Below are 16,074 nucleotides of genomic sequence, written 5' to 3'. Positions count from 1 at the left end.
TCCGGTTTACGTGGCTCGCTCCCACGATCCTCAGGCCTTGGCATCGGACGCTCTGGTTCAAGATTGGTCCCAGTTTCGTCTGTCCTACGTGTTTCCCCCTCTAGCTCTCTTGCCCAGAGTCCTGCGCAAGATCAGAATGGAGGGCCGTCGGGTCATCCTCATTGCTCCGGACTGGCCCAGGCGAGCTTGGTACCCAGACCTGCTCCATCTGTCCGTAGAGGTGCCGTGGCATCTCCCGGACCGTCCAGACCTTCTCTCACAAGGTCCGTTTTTCCGCCAGAATTCTGCGGCTCTCAGATTGACGGCGTGGCTCTTGAGTCCTGGATCTTGACGACTTCTGGTATTCCTCCTGAAGTCATCTCCACTATGACTCGGGCTCGGAAGTCTTCCTCGGCCAAAATCTATCACAGGACCTGGAGAATTTTCCTGTCCTGGTGTCGCTCTTCCGGCCATGCTCCTTGGCCTTTTTCCTTGCCGACCTTTCTGTCCTTTCTACAGTCCGGTCTGCAGCTAGGACTATCCCTCAATTCACTCAAGGGACAAGTCTCTGCTCTGTCAGTGTTGTTCCAGCGGCGTATCGCCCGGCTGGCTCGGGTGCGCACCTTCATGCAGGGCGCATCTCACATCATTCCGCCTTACCGGCAGCCTTTGGATCCCTGGGACCTCAATCTGGTCCTCACTGCTTTGCAGAAACCCCCCTTTGAGCCTTTTAGGAAGGTTTCTTTGTTTCGTCTTTCACAGAAAGTGGTCTTTCTAGTGGCCATAACTTCCCTCAGGAGAGTCTCTGATTTGACTGCGCTCTCTTCGGAGTCACCTTTTTTGGTTTTTCATCAAGACAAGGTTCTCCGTCCGACTCCGGACTTTCTCCCTAAGGTGGTTTCTCCTTTCCACCTTAACCAGGACATTTCCCTGCCTTCCTTTTGTCCGGCTCCTGTTCATCGCTTTGAAAAAGCGTTGCATACTCTGGATCTGGTGCGGGCACTACGGATCTATGTGCCTCGCACCGCTGTTCTTAGGCGGTGCACCTCTCTTTTTGTGCTGACCACAGGTCGGCGTAAGGGCCTCTCGGCTTCTAAGCCGACCTTAGCTCGTTGGATTAGGTCGGCCATATCCGATGCCTACCAGTGTACTCAGGTGCCTCTTGGGCTTTCAGGCACCAGGCTACGGCTCAGCAGGTCTGTCAGGCTGCCACTTGGACTAGTCTGCATACCTTTTCGAAGCACTACCAAGTGCATGCTCATGCTTCGGCAGATGCGAGCTTGGGCAGACGCATCCTTCAGTGGCTGTCGCCCATTTGTGAAGTTAGGTTTCGCCTACTTCTCAGTTTTCTGTTTATTCCCACCCATGGACTGCTTTGAGACGTCCCAATGTCTGGGTCTCCCATAGGAACGATAAAGAAAAAGAGAATTTTGTTTACTTACCGTAAATTCTTTTTCTTATAGTTCCGTATTGGGAGACCCAGCACCCTCCCTGTTGCCTGTTGGCAGTTTCTTGTTCCGCGTGTTATCACCGGCTGTTGTTGTAGACAGAGGCTCCGGTTGTTCCGGTTCTTGCTCTATCTCTACTTGTGGGTGGCTATTCTCCTTCAGCTTTTGAACTAAACTGGCTATATTTGGTTAGCCAGGGGGTGTATATGCTCAGAGGGAGGAGCTACACTTTTTAGTGTAGTACTTTGTGTGTCCTCCGGAGGCAGAAGCTATACACCAATGTCTGGGTCTCCCAATACGGAACTATAAGAAAAAGAATTTACGGTAAGTAAACAAAATTCTCTTTTTTTTATTTGTGTACATGGTATAAATTTAAAGTGGAAGATTTATTTTATAAATAAAGTTCTTTGGCAAAAACTATCTAATTTTCAGTTTATTTAGCACCATTAGTTGAACAGCGCTTTACAGTCTTCATCATCACTGTCCCCACTGTTGTTTACAATCTATATTCCTATATAGAATTCCTATATAGGTCTTCAGTGTCATCACAAACTCCTAAGTGTCTGTATGTTCACATGCTTGCATGGGTTTTCTACAAACACCTTGCAGACCTCATCGGTTGGATTTGAGCCCAGCGCAGCAAAGTAACAGTTCTAACCACTGAGCCCCATGCTGTTCATATAATCCGTCAATTAAATTTAAAAAATGTTACCCTCCTTCCCCTAAAAAACAAACAAACAAAAAACCCCAAAACAAACACGTTAAGTTTGAGAAAGGCTAGGTCATTGAACAATGAGTAAATCAATACATACTGGTGAGTGAGGTTGTCTCAGTACCCATTGTACTGGCAAAATACTAATGAGTAACCGCCCACTTAAAAAGGGTGGATAGCAAGATATAAGAATTGTGATTATCAGATATATTAAACTGGTATGTGCACTAAAAGTAATTTTAACGTGGGGGATCAAGGCAGCAAGACCATGCTTTTCCATTATCTGAAAGGGCAGGTTACGCTAACCTTGGTGGTAGATAAATGTGAATGGATGTCCATAGCTGTTCTATATTCATTTTGCAACAATAACCAAGAAAACAATTAACTGAAGCTCTCTGTTTTAGCGCAAACTATTAGCCCAAACATTTCACAGAAATCATCAGATACTTCCTTAATTTCAAGGTAAGGAAAAAATATTATTGAATGTATTTTGACGATCGTAACATGGCCTTGTTTGATTTACTATATATTATAATGTGACCTTTTTCCCCTATGTCTGTAGGGTTGGGGTTGGTAAAAGGAAAATCCGCAGTTTGTCTGGAAAACTATCCCCTTTGAAGCCATGCTTAACGGGAGATAATGAGCCAAAATCTGAACCTGTAGTACAGGATTACCTACCCCTGGTGAGTACTCAAAAAGCCTTATTTTTATGCTGTCCTCATGGAAAATATATGCACCCTCCGGTAAAGACTGCGTATGCCACCCATGTGGCAGTCGAGAAAAATAGCTGTTGGCTGACAGCTATCCAAGATGTATGGCCATTGTTTATGATAAAGCGGTCATAAATTTACTGAGATGCAATCTAATTGTGCTTAAACCTGTCTGCATCCAAATTAGTCATTTGGTAGTAGCATGCATACTATTGTTCCATTCAGACCAGAGACATGACACGGATCTGCATAGAATAAAATGACTTTAATACGGACAATACATTTAAAGGGAATTATTGGCTAGGAGCCAATAATATGTAGCACGTCTCCTATTGGGTAATCTATCATAGAGCTTATTCTGTGATATGGAATATACTGTAATGTGCTTGCTTCCTCATTTCTTTTAGCTATGTCAGCATTGTGAGGTAAATCCGGAGAGATGACGATAAATCATGATATTCAAGTTATGTCAGGAAGCCCTCTCCTGGTGTCACCCCCCCTTTCCTTCACACAACTCCTTCAATCAGAAAATTTACCACAGGGATAAACGGTTTGTTTAGCAGATAGGTGTCAAAGGAACTGGTCTGTGTTCCACTTACACCTCCAACAGCCATCTCCTCTGATATGGAGATTAGATGACTTGGGAACAATGGACGCAGGATGACCCCCTGCCGTCACCCTGTAACAAGAGTTGTATCTCATTATAAGGCTATGCAACTATCCAGACAGAACGACTCCAGTAAAAAATGGTTCATATCTCGCAAGCCATATTTCCGATAAATATGGCAACCATAAAAATGGTGTCTCCGCATGCGGACGATGCTGGCACACCCTTTTTATGGGAGCAGGACCTGGGGAAATACCCCAGGCGTGATATCAGCCAATGGGGAACTAGTAGACAAGTCATGAGTCCTCTCGTTCTGTAGCTAAATTCATAACTGTCACAATGAGAGCGTTGGCGTCCGTCTACGACGCTCCCAGGCAAAGTTATGGCCCATATTCCATGTTGTGGATATTGTCCATAACTCCAGCCAGGGGTGGAGCAGTGCTCCCTCTGAGGTCACTAAGGTAGGAGGGGACCTGGATTTGCCCAGGTTGATAACCCTACTTCGGCCATTTTCCAGTGTTCTTTCGCCGGGGGTCACGTGTAGGAAACATCTGTGGGAAGGATCCTAGAAACCTGGTCTACAGCGCCCCCCTGTGGCCAGACGCACAAGGTAACTGCTGGAACTGTGTATGCCTGTTTGTAAACCATGCTTTATCTGTAACTGTACTCTGACATAACTGTATATTCTGTAGATTCCCTATTGTATATATTGTAGTTCTAGTGTGGCTTTAGGCTGATTAAATTATATAATTAATCTTGGGCTGTTCTGTTATCTCGATCTTGAATCCCACGTCCGTGTGTTCGGCTAATAGTTACCGTGAAGCGGTTGGTGGCAGCGAGTTGTGCCAAGGATTATTGTGGGGAGGCCAGTGAGATTCGGGGAGGTTTTATATATTCCGCCCGCGGAGGTCGGGGGAATATATACCCTACTCTCACCGGGGACCCTTCAATAATCGGCATAAGTAGTATAGCGGCCTCCTTGCTTATTGTCGGGCAATTCCATAATTGGCCTGACTATAAGAGGGGCGCTAGAGAGCGCGTCACGTGCTCTGTCTGTCGGTCGGGAGGTATAAAGGAGGGGTGACCCCCACTTGTTACCCCCCGATTGTGACGTACTGGTAGCCAGCGCGGGGGATTTCTGAGTGACCCCCCCCGGTGGTTCGTGACATATTGGTGGCAAGCGGTGGGATCGAGATAATAGTGTGTGTGAGTGTGAGACCCATACTCCCAGACACTAAAGACTGCCTGCAGCAGCTGTGGCTGCTGGGGTCTTCAGACTAGCTCAACACTAGAGTGTCAGAGTGCAGATACTGTAAGGTGTGTGGGTGCATCAGGTGTCAGTTCTGTGTCAGTGACCAAAAGTCTGCAAGAATGGCTGATGGCACCAGGAGCAGAGCTATGCAACTGGCCAATGCTAAAGCAGGAGCCGAAGAGAGGGAGGACGGTGCTGTGGACAGTAATGAGGAGGTTGCCCACGAGTCCTCCAGGAGCTCGACGCCAGAAAACCGTTCTGCAGAGGACAGCGCACAACCTGGCAATTATGGACAAGATGAGGAGCAGCTCACCCAAGGGTCCTCAACGAGCCAGATGCCAGCCCTCCGCTCTGCAATGGACAGTGAATCACCACGCTCCGCAGCGGGCCGCAGATCACCACGTGCCATTCCACCGAGCCTGGGAGGCTCGGATAGCCTTCTTCAAATGGCTATGGCCCTTCTCCAGGCTGGAGACCAGGAGGGCTACAAGGAACTCCTGGCAGAGCGCAGGGCAGAGCGGCAGGCAGCGCGTGAAGAGCGCCAGGCAGAGCGTGAGGCTGCGGAGCGACGGCAACAGGCAGACCGTGACCACCAGCTGCAGCTAGCTCAGCTCCGGCCCTCATCAGCCACACGTGACCTTCAAGACACCAAACTTCCAAAGGTCCGTGTTGAGGACTTCCCAGTGCTGGAGAAGGATGGAGACTTGGACTCTTTCTTGACTGCTTTTGAACGGACTTGCCTGCAGCACCATCTGGACAAGGACCAGTGGGCCAAATACCTGACCCCCCGTTTAAGGGGTAAGGCCCTGGATATCCTTGGGGACTTGCCTGCTGAGGCAGATCAGGGCTACGACACCATCAAGCGGGCCCTGATCCAACAGTACAACCTCACTCCAGAGTCCTACCGCAAGAAGTTCCGGAGCCTACAGAAGGGACCAAAGGACTCCTGGGCTGACCACCGGCGGGCACTTGCCCGAGCTGCCGACCACTGGACCCAAGGCCTGCAGCTTTCCACCGGACCGGAGATCCTGGACTTGTTCATCACGGAGCAACTCTTGTGGAACTGCCCTGAGGATCTCCGCCAGTTCATTCGAGACCAGAAGCCAAAGGGGTCCACGGCTACAGCTGCCCTGGCCGATGACTACACCAACAATCGGGCTCCTGAGGCCAGGAGAGCAGCCACCAGCAGCACCTGGAGAGGGGGTAAGATGAACTCTGCCACTGCCCCACCTGCCCCTAGACTGCAGGGGGTGTCCCCCTCACCTCCCCTCTCCAGGCCCGTGGCAGAACCAAGACGGTGCCACCAGTGCAACTTACCTGGACACTTCAAGGCCATGTGCCCTCAGCGTCCCAAGGCCCCGTCCCCGTCCCAAGGGCCGCCCAAGGTGTATTGTGTGGGTGGGGGTGGTGGTAGGTCCCTGGACAGCTTCCAACCTGTCACCGTCGGCCAGTCTGTGACCATAGGACTGCGAGACAGCGCCTCGGAGGTGACTCTGGTGCGGCCTGAGATGGTGTCCCCCCAAGACTTGATACCTGGAAAAACCCTCGCTGTCTCCGGGATTGGAGGCATTGACCCGGCGCTGCCTGTTGCTGGCATTTATGTGGACTGGGGCGCAGGGCGAGGGGTGAGGGAGGTAGGGGTAACTGATCGGATCCCTGCAAACGTGCTACTTGGGACAGATTTGGGGCAGATAACCTCCCAGTTTGGGCCCCCCCCAAGGGCTGAACCTTCAGCCAGTACTGACATGCCTCCGGACAATGTTGATGTGTTATCTATGAATGATGTAATGGAGGAGGGAGTGAGCTCTGATTTTTCTGCTTGCACAGACACAGCTGCAGCTGTGACAGGGGAGGGGGTCAGAGAAAGGTGTGACCATGCCTCTACAAGTGATCAGCCAGTGAGCTGGGATCTGCTGCCCTCTGCAGGGATAAGCAGAGAGCAGGGTGCTGCAGGGGGAGGACCAGTGTGTGGGGTGGGGGCTACCACAGCAAATGTGGGGTCCCCAGAGATTTCACAGCGGGGTTCTGTTGCTGCAGGGGGGGAACAGGCAGGTGAGATTGGGGCCGGTCCAGGAGCGGAAGTGCTCCCAGGTAAGATCTCGGTACATGGTTCCCCCACAACCGGGGTGTCAGGAAGCCAGGTAGGTCTGCCTGAACCGGCGACTTGGTCAGGAACGGAGGAGGAGCAGGCACGACCCACGGTCGCAGCGGCTGTGGCCGCTGTCACCCGCAGTGGGAGTGCTGGAAGCCAAGGGGCCTCCCGGAGGTCCGATAGCTCTTCCCCTTCTGACCAAGTGGCAGCCGAGTCAGGTGGAGGCCAGGACACAGGTCCCGGGGTACTGACCGAAGATGTGACAGTCTCGTCGATTCTGGCCACATCTAGTCAGGGGTTTCAGGCAGCGTTAGAAGCTGACGACAGCCTGAAAGCTCTAAAGGAGCAGGCGGCACAGCCTCCCTCGGACTCGGACCCGGAGCGAGTGGTCTGGGACCAAGGACGGCTGTACCGGGTCACGGTCCAGCAGGGTTCACCGGAGGCGTGGCCCAGGGACCGACAGTTGGTGGTACCCTATCCGTTTCGGACGGAGTTGTTGCGGATCGCACATGAGATTCCGATGGCCGGACACCTAGGGATCGCTAAGACCAAGGCCAGGTTAAACCAGCATTTCTACTGGCCAAAAATGGGGGCCGATGTGGCTGCCTACTGCCGTTCGTGTGAAACCTGTCAGAGAGTGGGGAAGGCGGGGCCACACCCCAAAGCCCCACTGGTATCTCTGCCAATCATCGATGAGCCTTTCAGGAGGGTGGCTGTGGATCTGGTCGGCCCGCTGGCCATCCCCAGCAGCTCCGGGAAACGCTTCATACTGACGGTAGTGGACTATGCCACCCGGTACCCAGAAGCAGTGGCCTTGTCGTCCATTCGGGCTGACAAGGTGGCCACCGCATTGCTGGAGATTTTCTCCAGAGTGGGTTTTCCCCAGGAAATGCTCACTGACCGGGGGACCCAATTCATGTCCCAGCTGATGGAGGCCCTCTGTAAGCAAGTCCAGGTGCGACATCTGGTGGCCAGCCCGTACCATCCACAGACTAATGGCCTGTGCGAGCGGTTCAATGGCACCTTAAAGCAGATGCTTAAGATGTTGGTCGACTCCCATGGGCGTGACTGGGAGCGGTATCTCCCACACCTGTTATTTGCTTACCGGGAGGTTCCACAGGCCTCAACAGGATTCTCACCGTTTGAGCTCCTGTACGGGCGACGTGTGCGGGGCCCCCTGGCTCTGGTGAAAGAGGCTTGGGAAGGGGATTTGGCCACCCCTGGAGTGTCGGTTATCGAGTATGTCATGCGCTTCCGGGACAAAATGCAGGCCTTGACGCAACTGGTACACGACAATATGGCTCAAGCCCAGGCCGATCAGAAGCATTGGTACGACCAGAACGCTTGTGAGAGGACCTACCAAGTGGGTCAAAAGGTGTGGGTACTGGTCCCCGTACCACAGGACAAGCTTCAGGCAGCCTGGGAAGGCCCATACCTCGTGTACCAGCAGCTCAACCCTGTAACGTACCTGGTCACCCTGGACCCTGCCCGTGGAAGGCGGAAGCCCTTCCATGTGAACATGATGAAGGCACATCATGAGCGGGAGGCGTGTGCGCTCCCCGTGTGCAACCTGCCCGAGGAGGGAGAAGCGGAAACCCTCTTGGATATGCTAGCCCAGGTTAGGGCAGGCGGATCCATTGAGGATGTGGAGGTTGGCCACCAGCTCTTGGAAGACCAACGGTCCCAGCTGTGGGCCACCCTACACCCCTTCCGGGGGTTGTTTACCAACCAGCCCGGAAGGACTAACTTGGCTGTCCATCACGTGGACACTGGGGATCATCCCCCAATCCGGCGTTCAGCATACCGGGTCTCCCTGGAGGTGCAGCAACACATGCGCCAGGAGATTGACGAGATGCTGAAGCTGGGGGTGATCCAGGCATCCAACAGCGCTTGGGCCTCGCCTGTAGTCCTCGTCCCTAAGAAGGACCGAACCACTCGGTTCTGCGTGGACTACAGGGGGCTCAATGCTGTCACGGTCGCCGATGCGTACCCAATGCCACGCATCGATGACCTGCTCGATCAGTTGGCCGGGGCTCAGTACCTGGCCATCATGGATCTGAGCCGGGGATATTGGCAGATCCCCCTGACTCGCAAGGCCAGGGAACGCTCTGCCTTTATTACCCCATTTGGACTGTACGAGTCCACGGTGATGCCATTCGGGATGAGGAATGCCCCTGCCACTTTCCAGCGGATGGTCAACACCCTGCTCAAGGGACTTGAAGGGTACGCGGCCGCGTACCTGGATGACATTGCCGTCTTCAGTCCCACCTGGGAAGATCACCTAGAGCATCTAGCACAGGTGCTCAGGCGGGTCCACCATGCAGGTTTGACCATCAAGCTGGGAAAGTGTCAGCTGGCCATGAGCGAGGTCCAGTACCTCGGTCACCGGGTAGGCGGGAGAACACTGAAGCCCGAGCCTGAGAAAGTGGAGGCCATCGCATCCTGGCCCACCCCCAGGACCAAGAAGCAGGTGATGTCCTTCTTGGGGACCGCTGGGTACTATAGGAGGTTTGTTCCATGCTATAGTAGCCTGGCAAAGCCCTTGACGGACCTCACCAAGAAGAAGCTGCCCTCTGCAGTCGATTGGACAATGGACTGCGAGACAGCCTTCCGGGCCCTAAAGGACGCCCTGTCCAGCCCGCCCGTGCTACAGGCAGCCGACTTCACGCGGCCGTTTGTAGTACAGACCGACGCCAGTGACTTCGGCCTCGGTGCGGTGCTCAGCCAGGTGGACTCTGCGAGCCAAGAGCACCCAGTCTTGTACCTGAGCAGGAAGCTGTTACCAAGGGAAGTGGCCTATTCCACGATGGAAAAGGAGTGCCTGGCCATAGTGTGGGCCCTGCAGCGTCTGCAACCCTATCTATACGGGCGCCACTTCATCGTGGAGACGGACCACAATCCCCTCAGCTGGTTACACACTGTCTCCGGGACGAATGGCAGGTTGTTGCGATGGAGCCTGGCGCTCCAGCAATACAACTTCACCATTCGACACAAAAGGGGCCGTGACCACGGTAACGCAGACGGGCTGTCCCGACAAGGAGAGGTCGCGGACGGGCGCACGGGGGAACACCGGAGTGTGCTGCCCCCTAGCGCCCTCAAAAGGGGGGAGGTGTGAGGTAAATCCGGAGAGATGACGATAAATCATGATATTCAAGTTATGTCAGGAAGCCCTCTCCTGGTGTCACCCCCCCTTTCCTTCACACAACTCCTTCAATCAGAAAATTTACCACAGGGATAAACGGTTTGTTTAGCAGATAGGTGTCAAAGGAACTGGTCTGTGTTCCACTTACACCTCCAACAGCCATCTCCTCTGATATGGAGATTAGATGACTTGGGAACAATGGACGCAGGATGACCCCCTGCCGTCACCCTGTAACAAGAGTTGTATCTCATTATAAGGCTATGCAACTATCCAGACAGAACGACTCCAGTAAAAAATGGTTCATATCTCGCAAGCCATATTTCCGATAAATATGGCAACCATAAAAATGGTGTCTCCGCATGCGGACGATGCTGGCACACCCTTTTTATGGGAGCAGGACCTGGGGAAATACCCCAGGCGTGATATCAGCCAATGGGGAACTAGTAGACAAGTCATGAGTCCTCTCGTTCTGTAGCTAAATTCATAACTGTCACAATGAGAGCGTTGGCGTCCGTCTACGACGCTCCCAGGCAAAGTTATGGCCCATATTCCATGTTGTGGATATTGTCCATAACTCCAGCCAGGGGTGGAGCAGTGCTCCCTCTGAGGTCACTAAGGTAGGAGGGGACCTGGATTTGCCCAGGTTGATAACCCTACTTCGGCCATTTTCCAGTGTTCTTTCGCCGGGGGTCACGTGTAGGAAACATCTGTGGGAAGGATCCTAGAAACCTGGTCTACAGCGCCCCCCTGTGGCCAGACGCACAAGGTAACTGCTGGAACTGTGTATGCCTGTTTGTAAACCATGCTTTATCTGTAACTGTACTCTGACATAACTGTATATTCTGTAGATTCCCTATTGTATATATTGTAGTTCTAGTGTGGCTTTAGGCTGATTAAATTATATAATTAATCTTGGGCTGTTCTGTTATCTCGATCTTGAATCCCACGTCCGTGTGTTCGGCTAATAGTTACCGTGAAGCGGTTGGTGGCAGCGAGTTGTGCCAAGGATTATTGTGGGGAGGCCAGTGAGATTCGGGGAGGTTTTATATATTCCGCCCGCGGAGGTCGGGGGAATATATACCCTACTCTCACCGGGGACCCTTCAATAATCGGCATAAGTAGTATAGCGGCCTCCTTGCTTATTGTCGGGCAATTCCATAATTGGCCTGACTATAAGAGGGGCGCTAGAGAGCGCGTCACGTGCTCTGTCTGTCGGTCGGGAGGTATAAAGGAGGGGTGACCCCCACTTGTTACCCCCCGATTGTGACGTACTGGTAGCCAGCGCGGGGGATTTCTGAGTGACCCCCCCTGGTGGTTCGTGACAAGCATGATTCACTTGTCACACGAAAGTCCAGACTGTCTTATGTCTGAATGCAGAACTAGGTGTGGTACAGCTCAAACACCATCTTAAATCCTGGTTTTTGGATATCTTCATATAACTCTTATATATATATACTCCTAATAGTTCATAATCTTGTCCATAACAAGCAGAGATTGAGTTTTCCTGATCGTTAAAATAAGCATGCTCCTTTTAAGTATAATGTGGGCTAGTAATGTATAGAAGTGGAATTAGTGTAGTAACATTCTAGAAGAAGGCCGGTGAGTATCAGCCCCACACTGGTGTCTCTGTAACCTGCTGTATCAATGTGTAGAGCGGTGGTTACAATCTCACAGTAAGGCCTCATGCAGATATCCGTATCTTTCATGTATGCAAAGGAGTGGTACAATTTCACTGTTTTTTACATAAAATACAAAGCTTCTATACTTGTAATGTTAAATAGAGAAAGAACATAGAAGCTATCCGTGTGCCGTACATGATTTTCACAGCTCCATAGACTTTTATTGACCCTTTTCACCTGTGCAGCCAGAAAAAAAATGGAAATAGAGACAGCCTCAGACTATAATGGGGACGTGTTGTATCTCTGAAAAACACTGATAGAACAATTGCAGGACGTCTGAACAGGTCTTAGGTCTATGGGATGTATAATGAAGTACAGAGCCTCACTCTGAATTACAAAGAGAACATTCATAAAGTGGCCCCTCGCTCCACACCACGACCAAAGTGTGGTTCGGCAGGTCACAAATTCTGACATCGTGCCAGAGCAGGGCTGATAACAGAAGATATGAATTATACTCACATCCATGAAAACTAGCAGATGGGAAAATAAAAAAAATCTCTGTACTTTAATTCTTTATACTTGTTCAGCAACAAAAGTCAATAAGCGATCATGTGTGGAATTCACAATCCATTAGTCATTACTCAGCAAGAAGGGACGTACAATGCCAGAGCTTTAGACTACATGCGCACACAAACTGCAACCACAACTGCACCTTGTCACAGAGAGCCTGGAAATGTCAAAACAAACGCTTGTAATGGTGCATTTTTGGTGCTTTATTGTCGTGTTTTTGTCAATTCTGACTTTGTGTTTGTCAATATAGAAAGTGTGACGAAACTGCGACAAAGCAAGAAGAATGAACATGCTGCAGTTTTTTTTGTCAGAAGTTTGTGACAAACTGCAGATAAAAAAATGCAACATGCGCACAAACAGCAAATCTTATTTCTCATAGACTTTGGTGGGAAGTCAAAAGTCAGAACTTGCTGACAACAAAACTGCACCAAAAAGAGCAACAAAAACTGCAGCATGCGAGTGTAGCCTTAGGTGGCGACTCAGGACTACACCCATTTTTACACTGGAGGACATTTACTAACATAGGTGGTGTGCCATATTCCTCAGTGGCAGGTTTTGTTTTTTTTAACCCTCAACTACAAAACTTATGAATATCAATAATGTTGCACATTTGGTAGGAGCTACACATGGAAGTGCATTGATAAACTTTAACTATTATTGCTACATCATGATCTAAGTATATTTAGTATATTGGTGTTGAACATGTCATTTGTTCTGCACATCCTTTACCCAATTTTCATTGTTTTCCTCTTTAGATTAGCCTGCAGTCCCCAGAGGGTTTTTTCAACCTAAACAGCTGCTTTTCCAGTGTTGTGCAGATTTCACTTCAGCGTTTACTGCGCACCTCCCCATTCACCTGTCATCATGGAAGCCTTAGTCCAGTGTCTGAACCTTGTCCCTTAGAACATCGAGACTTCATCAGAGGAGGAGCACAAACTTGCAAAGGAGGATCCCAGCCCCAAGTTCCAATGACAAATGATACTACTTCACTGCCTGTGTATGCCAAATCTTGCCCTGAAGCTCTTTGCCATCAAGCAGACAGCGGGCGAGGGTCTGAGACTGATCCATGTGACACTTCTCCATGTCCTTCAGAGGCTGGCAATGAATTGGACACAGATCTTGAGGGATGTTCTTGGGCCACAGCTGTAGCACTTGCATGGCTTGAACATCGTTGTGCTGGCTTCTTTGTAGAATGGGAGTTACTAGCAGCAAAGGCAGAAGGTTGGCTACGGGCACAGACTCTTCCCGATGGTCTACAGTTGCTTGTATTAAAAGGGGCTGCCAGACAGCTTTTCTTACTTCTCCGTCACTGGGATGAAAATCTCAACTTAAATATGCTGTGCTACAAGCCGGGTGATGTTTGACATAACATTCTTGGTATCATTAAGACATAGACAATGACCAAAGCAGTCTACTGCCCTGCAGACTTACCGGATGAATGATACTAGAATGCATTTACTGTTCTTTGTAGCAAGGCACTTTTGATCTAATATTGACCCAGGTTTTCCACATTTATTAGTTTAAAAAAATAATAGCATATAAAGACACTTTCCCCATTAATTTTCAGGAAAACCCAGCATTCCTTAGCCAGAGTATTCTTTTTAACTCTCCAGCTAGAAGTGGTAAGATTTGTCTCTTATGGGTGAGCATGAAGGAATTAGTCTTTTTTCTTAGGAGTCCGGGAGGGTGGTATATTGTCTTTGGGAGACTTCTCATCTGGTGGAACACCAAACCATAGGTGAAGAAGAATGGCCACGTGACACAAGTGGAGGGCACCTGAGCTTACAGCAGTAGAGGGGAATGTGTTCCATGACAGCTCTATAAGGCCCAAGATAAGAATTCTGAGAGCAGGAAAAAAAGAAAAATTTAATGATACACTAATGACCAGAAACAGCCACTACTGAACTGTGTTCTTAATGCATACCTGGCAAGTCCTGGTAGGACACTGGTATCGGTGCACCACAACAGATATGGCAACGTGTGAAAGTACCAGACATAGAACTGATAATGTAGAGAGCGGCTGAATGTAACACCCAGGAAGTTACTAGAGAACAAGACAAAAATGATCTCTAATAGAGTCAAGGTTTAATGTAGATTTTAATTGACAATTTTAGATTTCAGATAATCTGAAACATGAATTTTTAATTTTCACTAAAATATTCTCCTTCATTCTTTTTCTACAAGCTAATGCAGGATTGCTTAAGAGAAAAAAGGCCTCAGCATTGTGATATCATTTTGAGACGAGAATATTGATTTATAATCTTATGTTTCTGAATGAATTCATCTTATAATAAACTTATTATTAGACTAAATGCAGAGCTGTACTTCATAAATTCTTAAAGATTTAGCCATTTTCTGAACTTCCATAGAAATGACTAGAGAGTTACACGAACACAGTAGGGGGTAGCCATTCTGGAGCTCGATGTGGGTCTCACTTGTGTATCCTGCACCTATCAGACACTTAAAAAGGTAAGGTCTCGCAGGTTTTTATTTTTGTATTAATAATAATGATTATGAAAAAGTATTTTTAATACAAAATTAAATTCACTGTTTATTCAATTCTAGTTTTACTGAAGCACTGGGGGCGGTCATCATGGATTTGGTGTTTACTCACCTCCTTTATGGCAACCCCCTGGGCATAGAACACTATTGTCAGACTCCAACCCCTATACTGTAATGTAGAGAAGGCGTCTGCTGTGACCTGGATGCACCCCCTGGGCTGTACAGATGAGTCATTCCATGTCAAGTGGACCAGTGGTCAACACTCGACCTTCTCCGATTTTGCTGAAAATTTATAAGGATGTACATGTATGTTTTGAAAAGAGGTTCTGTAAATTTTTAGGGCCAGATCTCAAATACATTGGGCACTGTTGACCTTTCACTGGAGGTTCCACCAAGCCTGCAGCTTCAGCAAAGAGGATTTTGCAAACTTTGGCACATAGCCATTAGCGTTCTATTCTGGCTATGATGCTGAAATTTTGCATACTATCTCAACTTTTCTGGATAGGAGATAACATACAATGGATGCGAAATGTAATGCTACTGAATTTGATTGTGTTTCCATGTTTTTCGGTTAAATAAAGAATTATAAAAAAAAAAAAAAAAAAATGTATGCCTAACTTTGCCCATATATAACTCAAGACCAAAAACCTATAGTAACTGGTGCTTTGCCCCTGTACACCAAACATCTACATGACTTTGCATTGCTGCAATATCACGGTCAAAGCATATGTATTTGTGGAAATATTCACACCCACATATGACGACAAACTAAAAAAAAACGAATTTTACCTATTTTTAGTTCAAATTTCTCAAAAAGGGTACCCCTAAAATATATTAATTCTGATATTAGAAAGAGCACATTTTCTTTATCGTTCCTTTGGGAGACCAAGACCATGGATGTTTAGCTTCTGCCTCCGGAGGACACACAAAGTACTACACTTAAAAGTGTAGCTCCTCCCTCTGAGCTTATACACCCCCTGGTAGCCAGTCCTAGCCAGTTTATTGCTTTGTGTCAGGAGGCATACATCCACACATGCATTCTCATCTGATTTGTTTGACTTTTGGAAAGAGTTTGAAGAAAAGCGGGTCCATGTCTGGACTCCCGGCATGTCCCTTCTCACCCCACTGTGTCGGCGGTTGTTAAGGTTGATTTACAAGGCTGCAGCCTTACATGCCACGCTCCTTCACCATCCCTTCTGGGCTCTGGCTTGAAGTGGGAGCCAGCACGGTCTCCATGCCTGGCAGGAGTCCAGTCTCCATCCACAGCCCCTTGAGGATTCTGTTGGACCGGAGTACTCATCCCCAGGGACATGGCCCTGCGTCTCAGCAGCTAAGTACCTGAGAAGTTTATGTTGGGGGTCCCGGTTCTTTATTGTAAGGGGAGAGTATGCTGTATGTGATTGTTTTAACTTTTCCGGCGGGTTCTCTAGCTTTTGCCTGA

The 16,074-nt window shown here is 49.2% G+C and overlaps 2 protein-coding genes across 9 annotated transcripts in view; one reads left to right on the top strand and one right to left on the bottom strand.

The window, feature by feature from the left end:
* Positions 1-14,443, top strand: part of VWA5B2 (von Willebrand factor A domain containing 5B2) — a 109,329-nt gene extending 94,886 nt beyond the window's left edge. For all 8 annotated transcript variants that reach the window (XM_075340351.1, XM_075340349.1, XM_075340353.1 and 5 more), the window contains 3 exons: positions 2,544-2,601; positions 2,702-2,822; positions 12,887-14,443. In XM_075340351.1, coding sequence (XP_075196466.1) covers positions 2,544-2,601; positions 2,702-2,822; positions 12,887-13,495 — 788 coding nt within the window. In that variant the 3' untranslated portion in view covers positions 13,496-14,443. The remainder of the gene's footprint in view (positions 1-2,543; positions 2,602-2,701; positions 2,823-12,886) is intronic.
* Positions 13,624-16,074, bottom strand: part of ALG3 (ALG3 alpha-1,3- mannosyltransferase) — a 73,916-nt gene continuing 71,465 nt past the window's right edge. Inside the window, exons 8-9 of the mRNA XM_075340356.1 lie at positions 14,056-14,200; positions 13,624-13,972 (exon numbers count right to left, since the gene is read on the bottom strand). Of these exons, the coding sequence (XP_075196471.1) occupies positions 13,789-13,972; positions 14,056-14,200 (329 nt within the window). The 3' untranslated portion in view covers positions 13,624-13,788. The remainder of the gene's footprint in view (positions 13,973-14,055; positions 14,201-16,074) is intronic.

This window comes from Anomaloglossus baeobatrachus, chromosome 3, assembly GCF_048569485.1.
Source record: "Anomaloglossus baeobatrachus isolate aAnoBae1 chromosome 3, aAnoBae1.hap1, whole genome shotgun sequence".
Taxonomy (NCBI): domain Eukaryota; kingdom Metazoa; phylum Chordata; class Amphibia; order Anura; family Aromobatidae; genus Anomaloglossus; species Anomaloglossus baeobatrachus.
The sequence above is the reverse complement of the archived record's forward strand: the minus strand, read 5'-3'. Positions and strand labels throughout refer to the sequence as shown.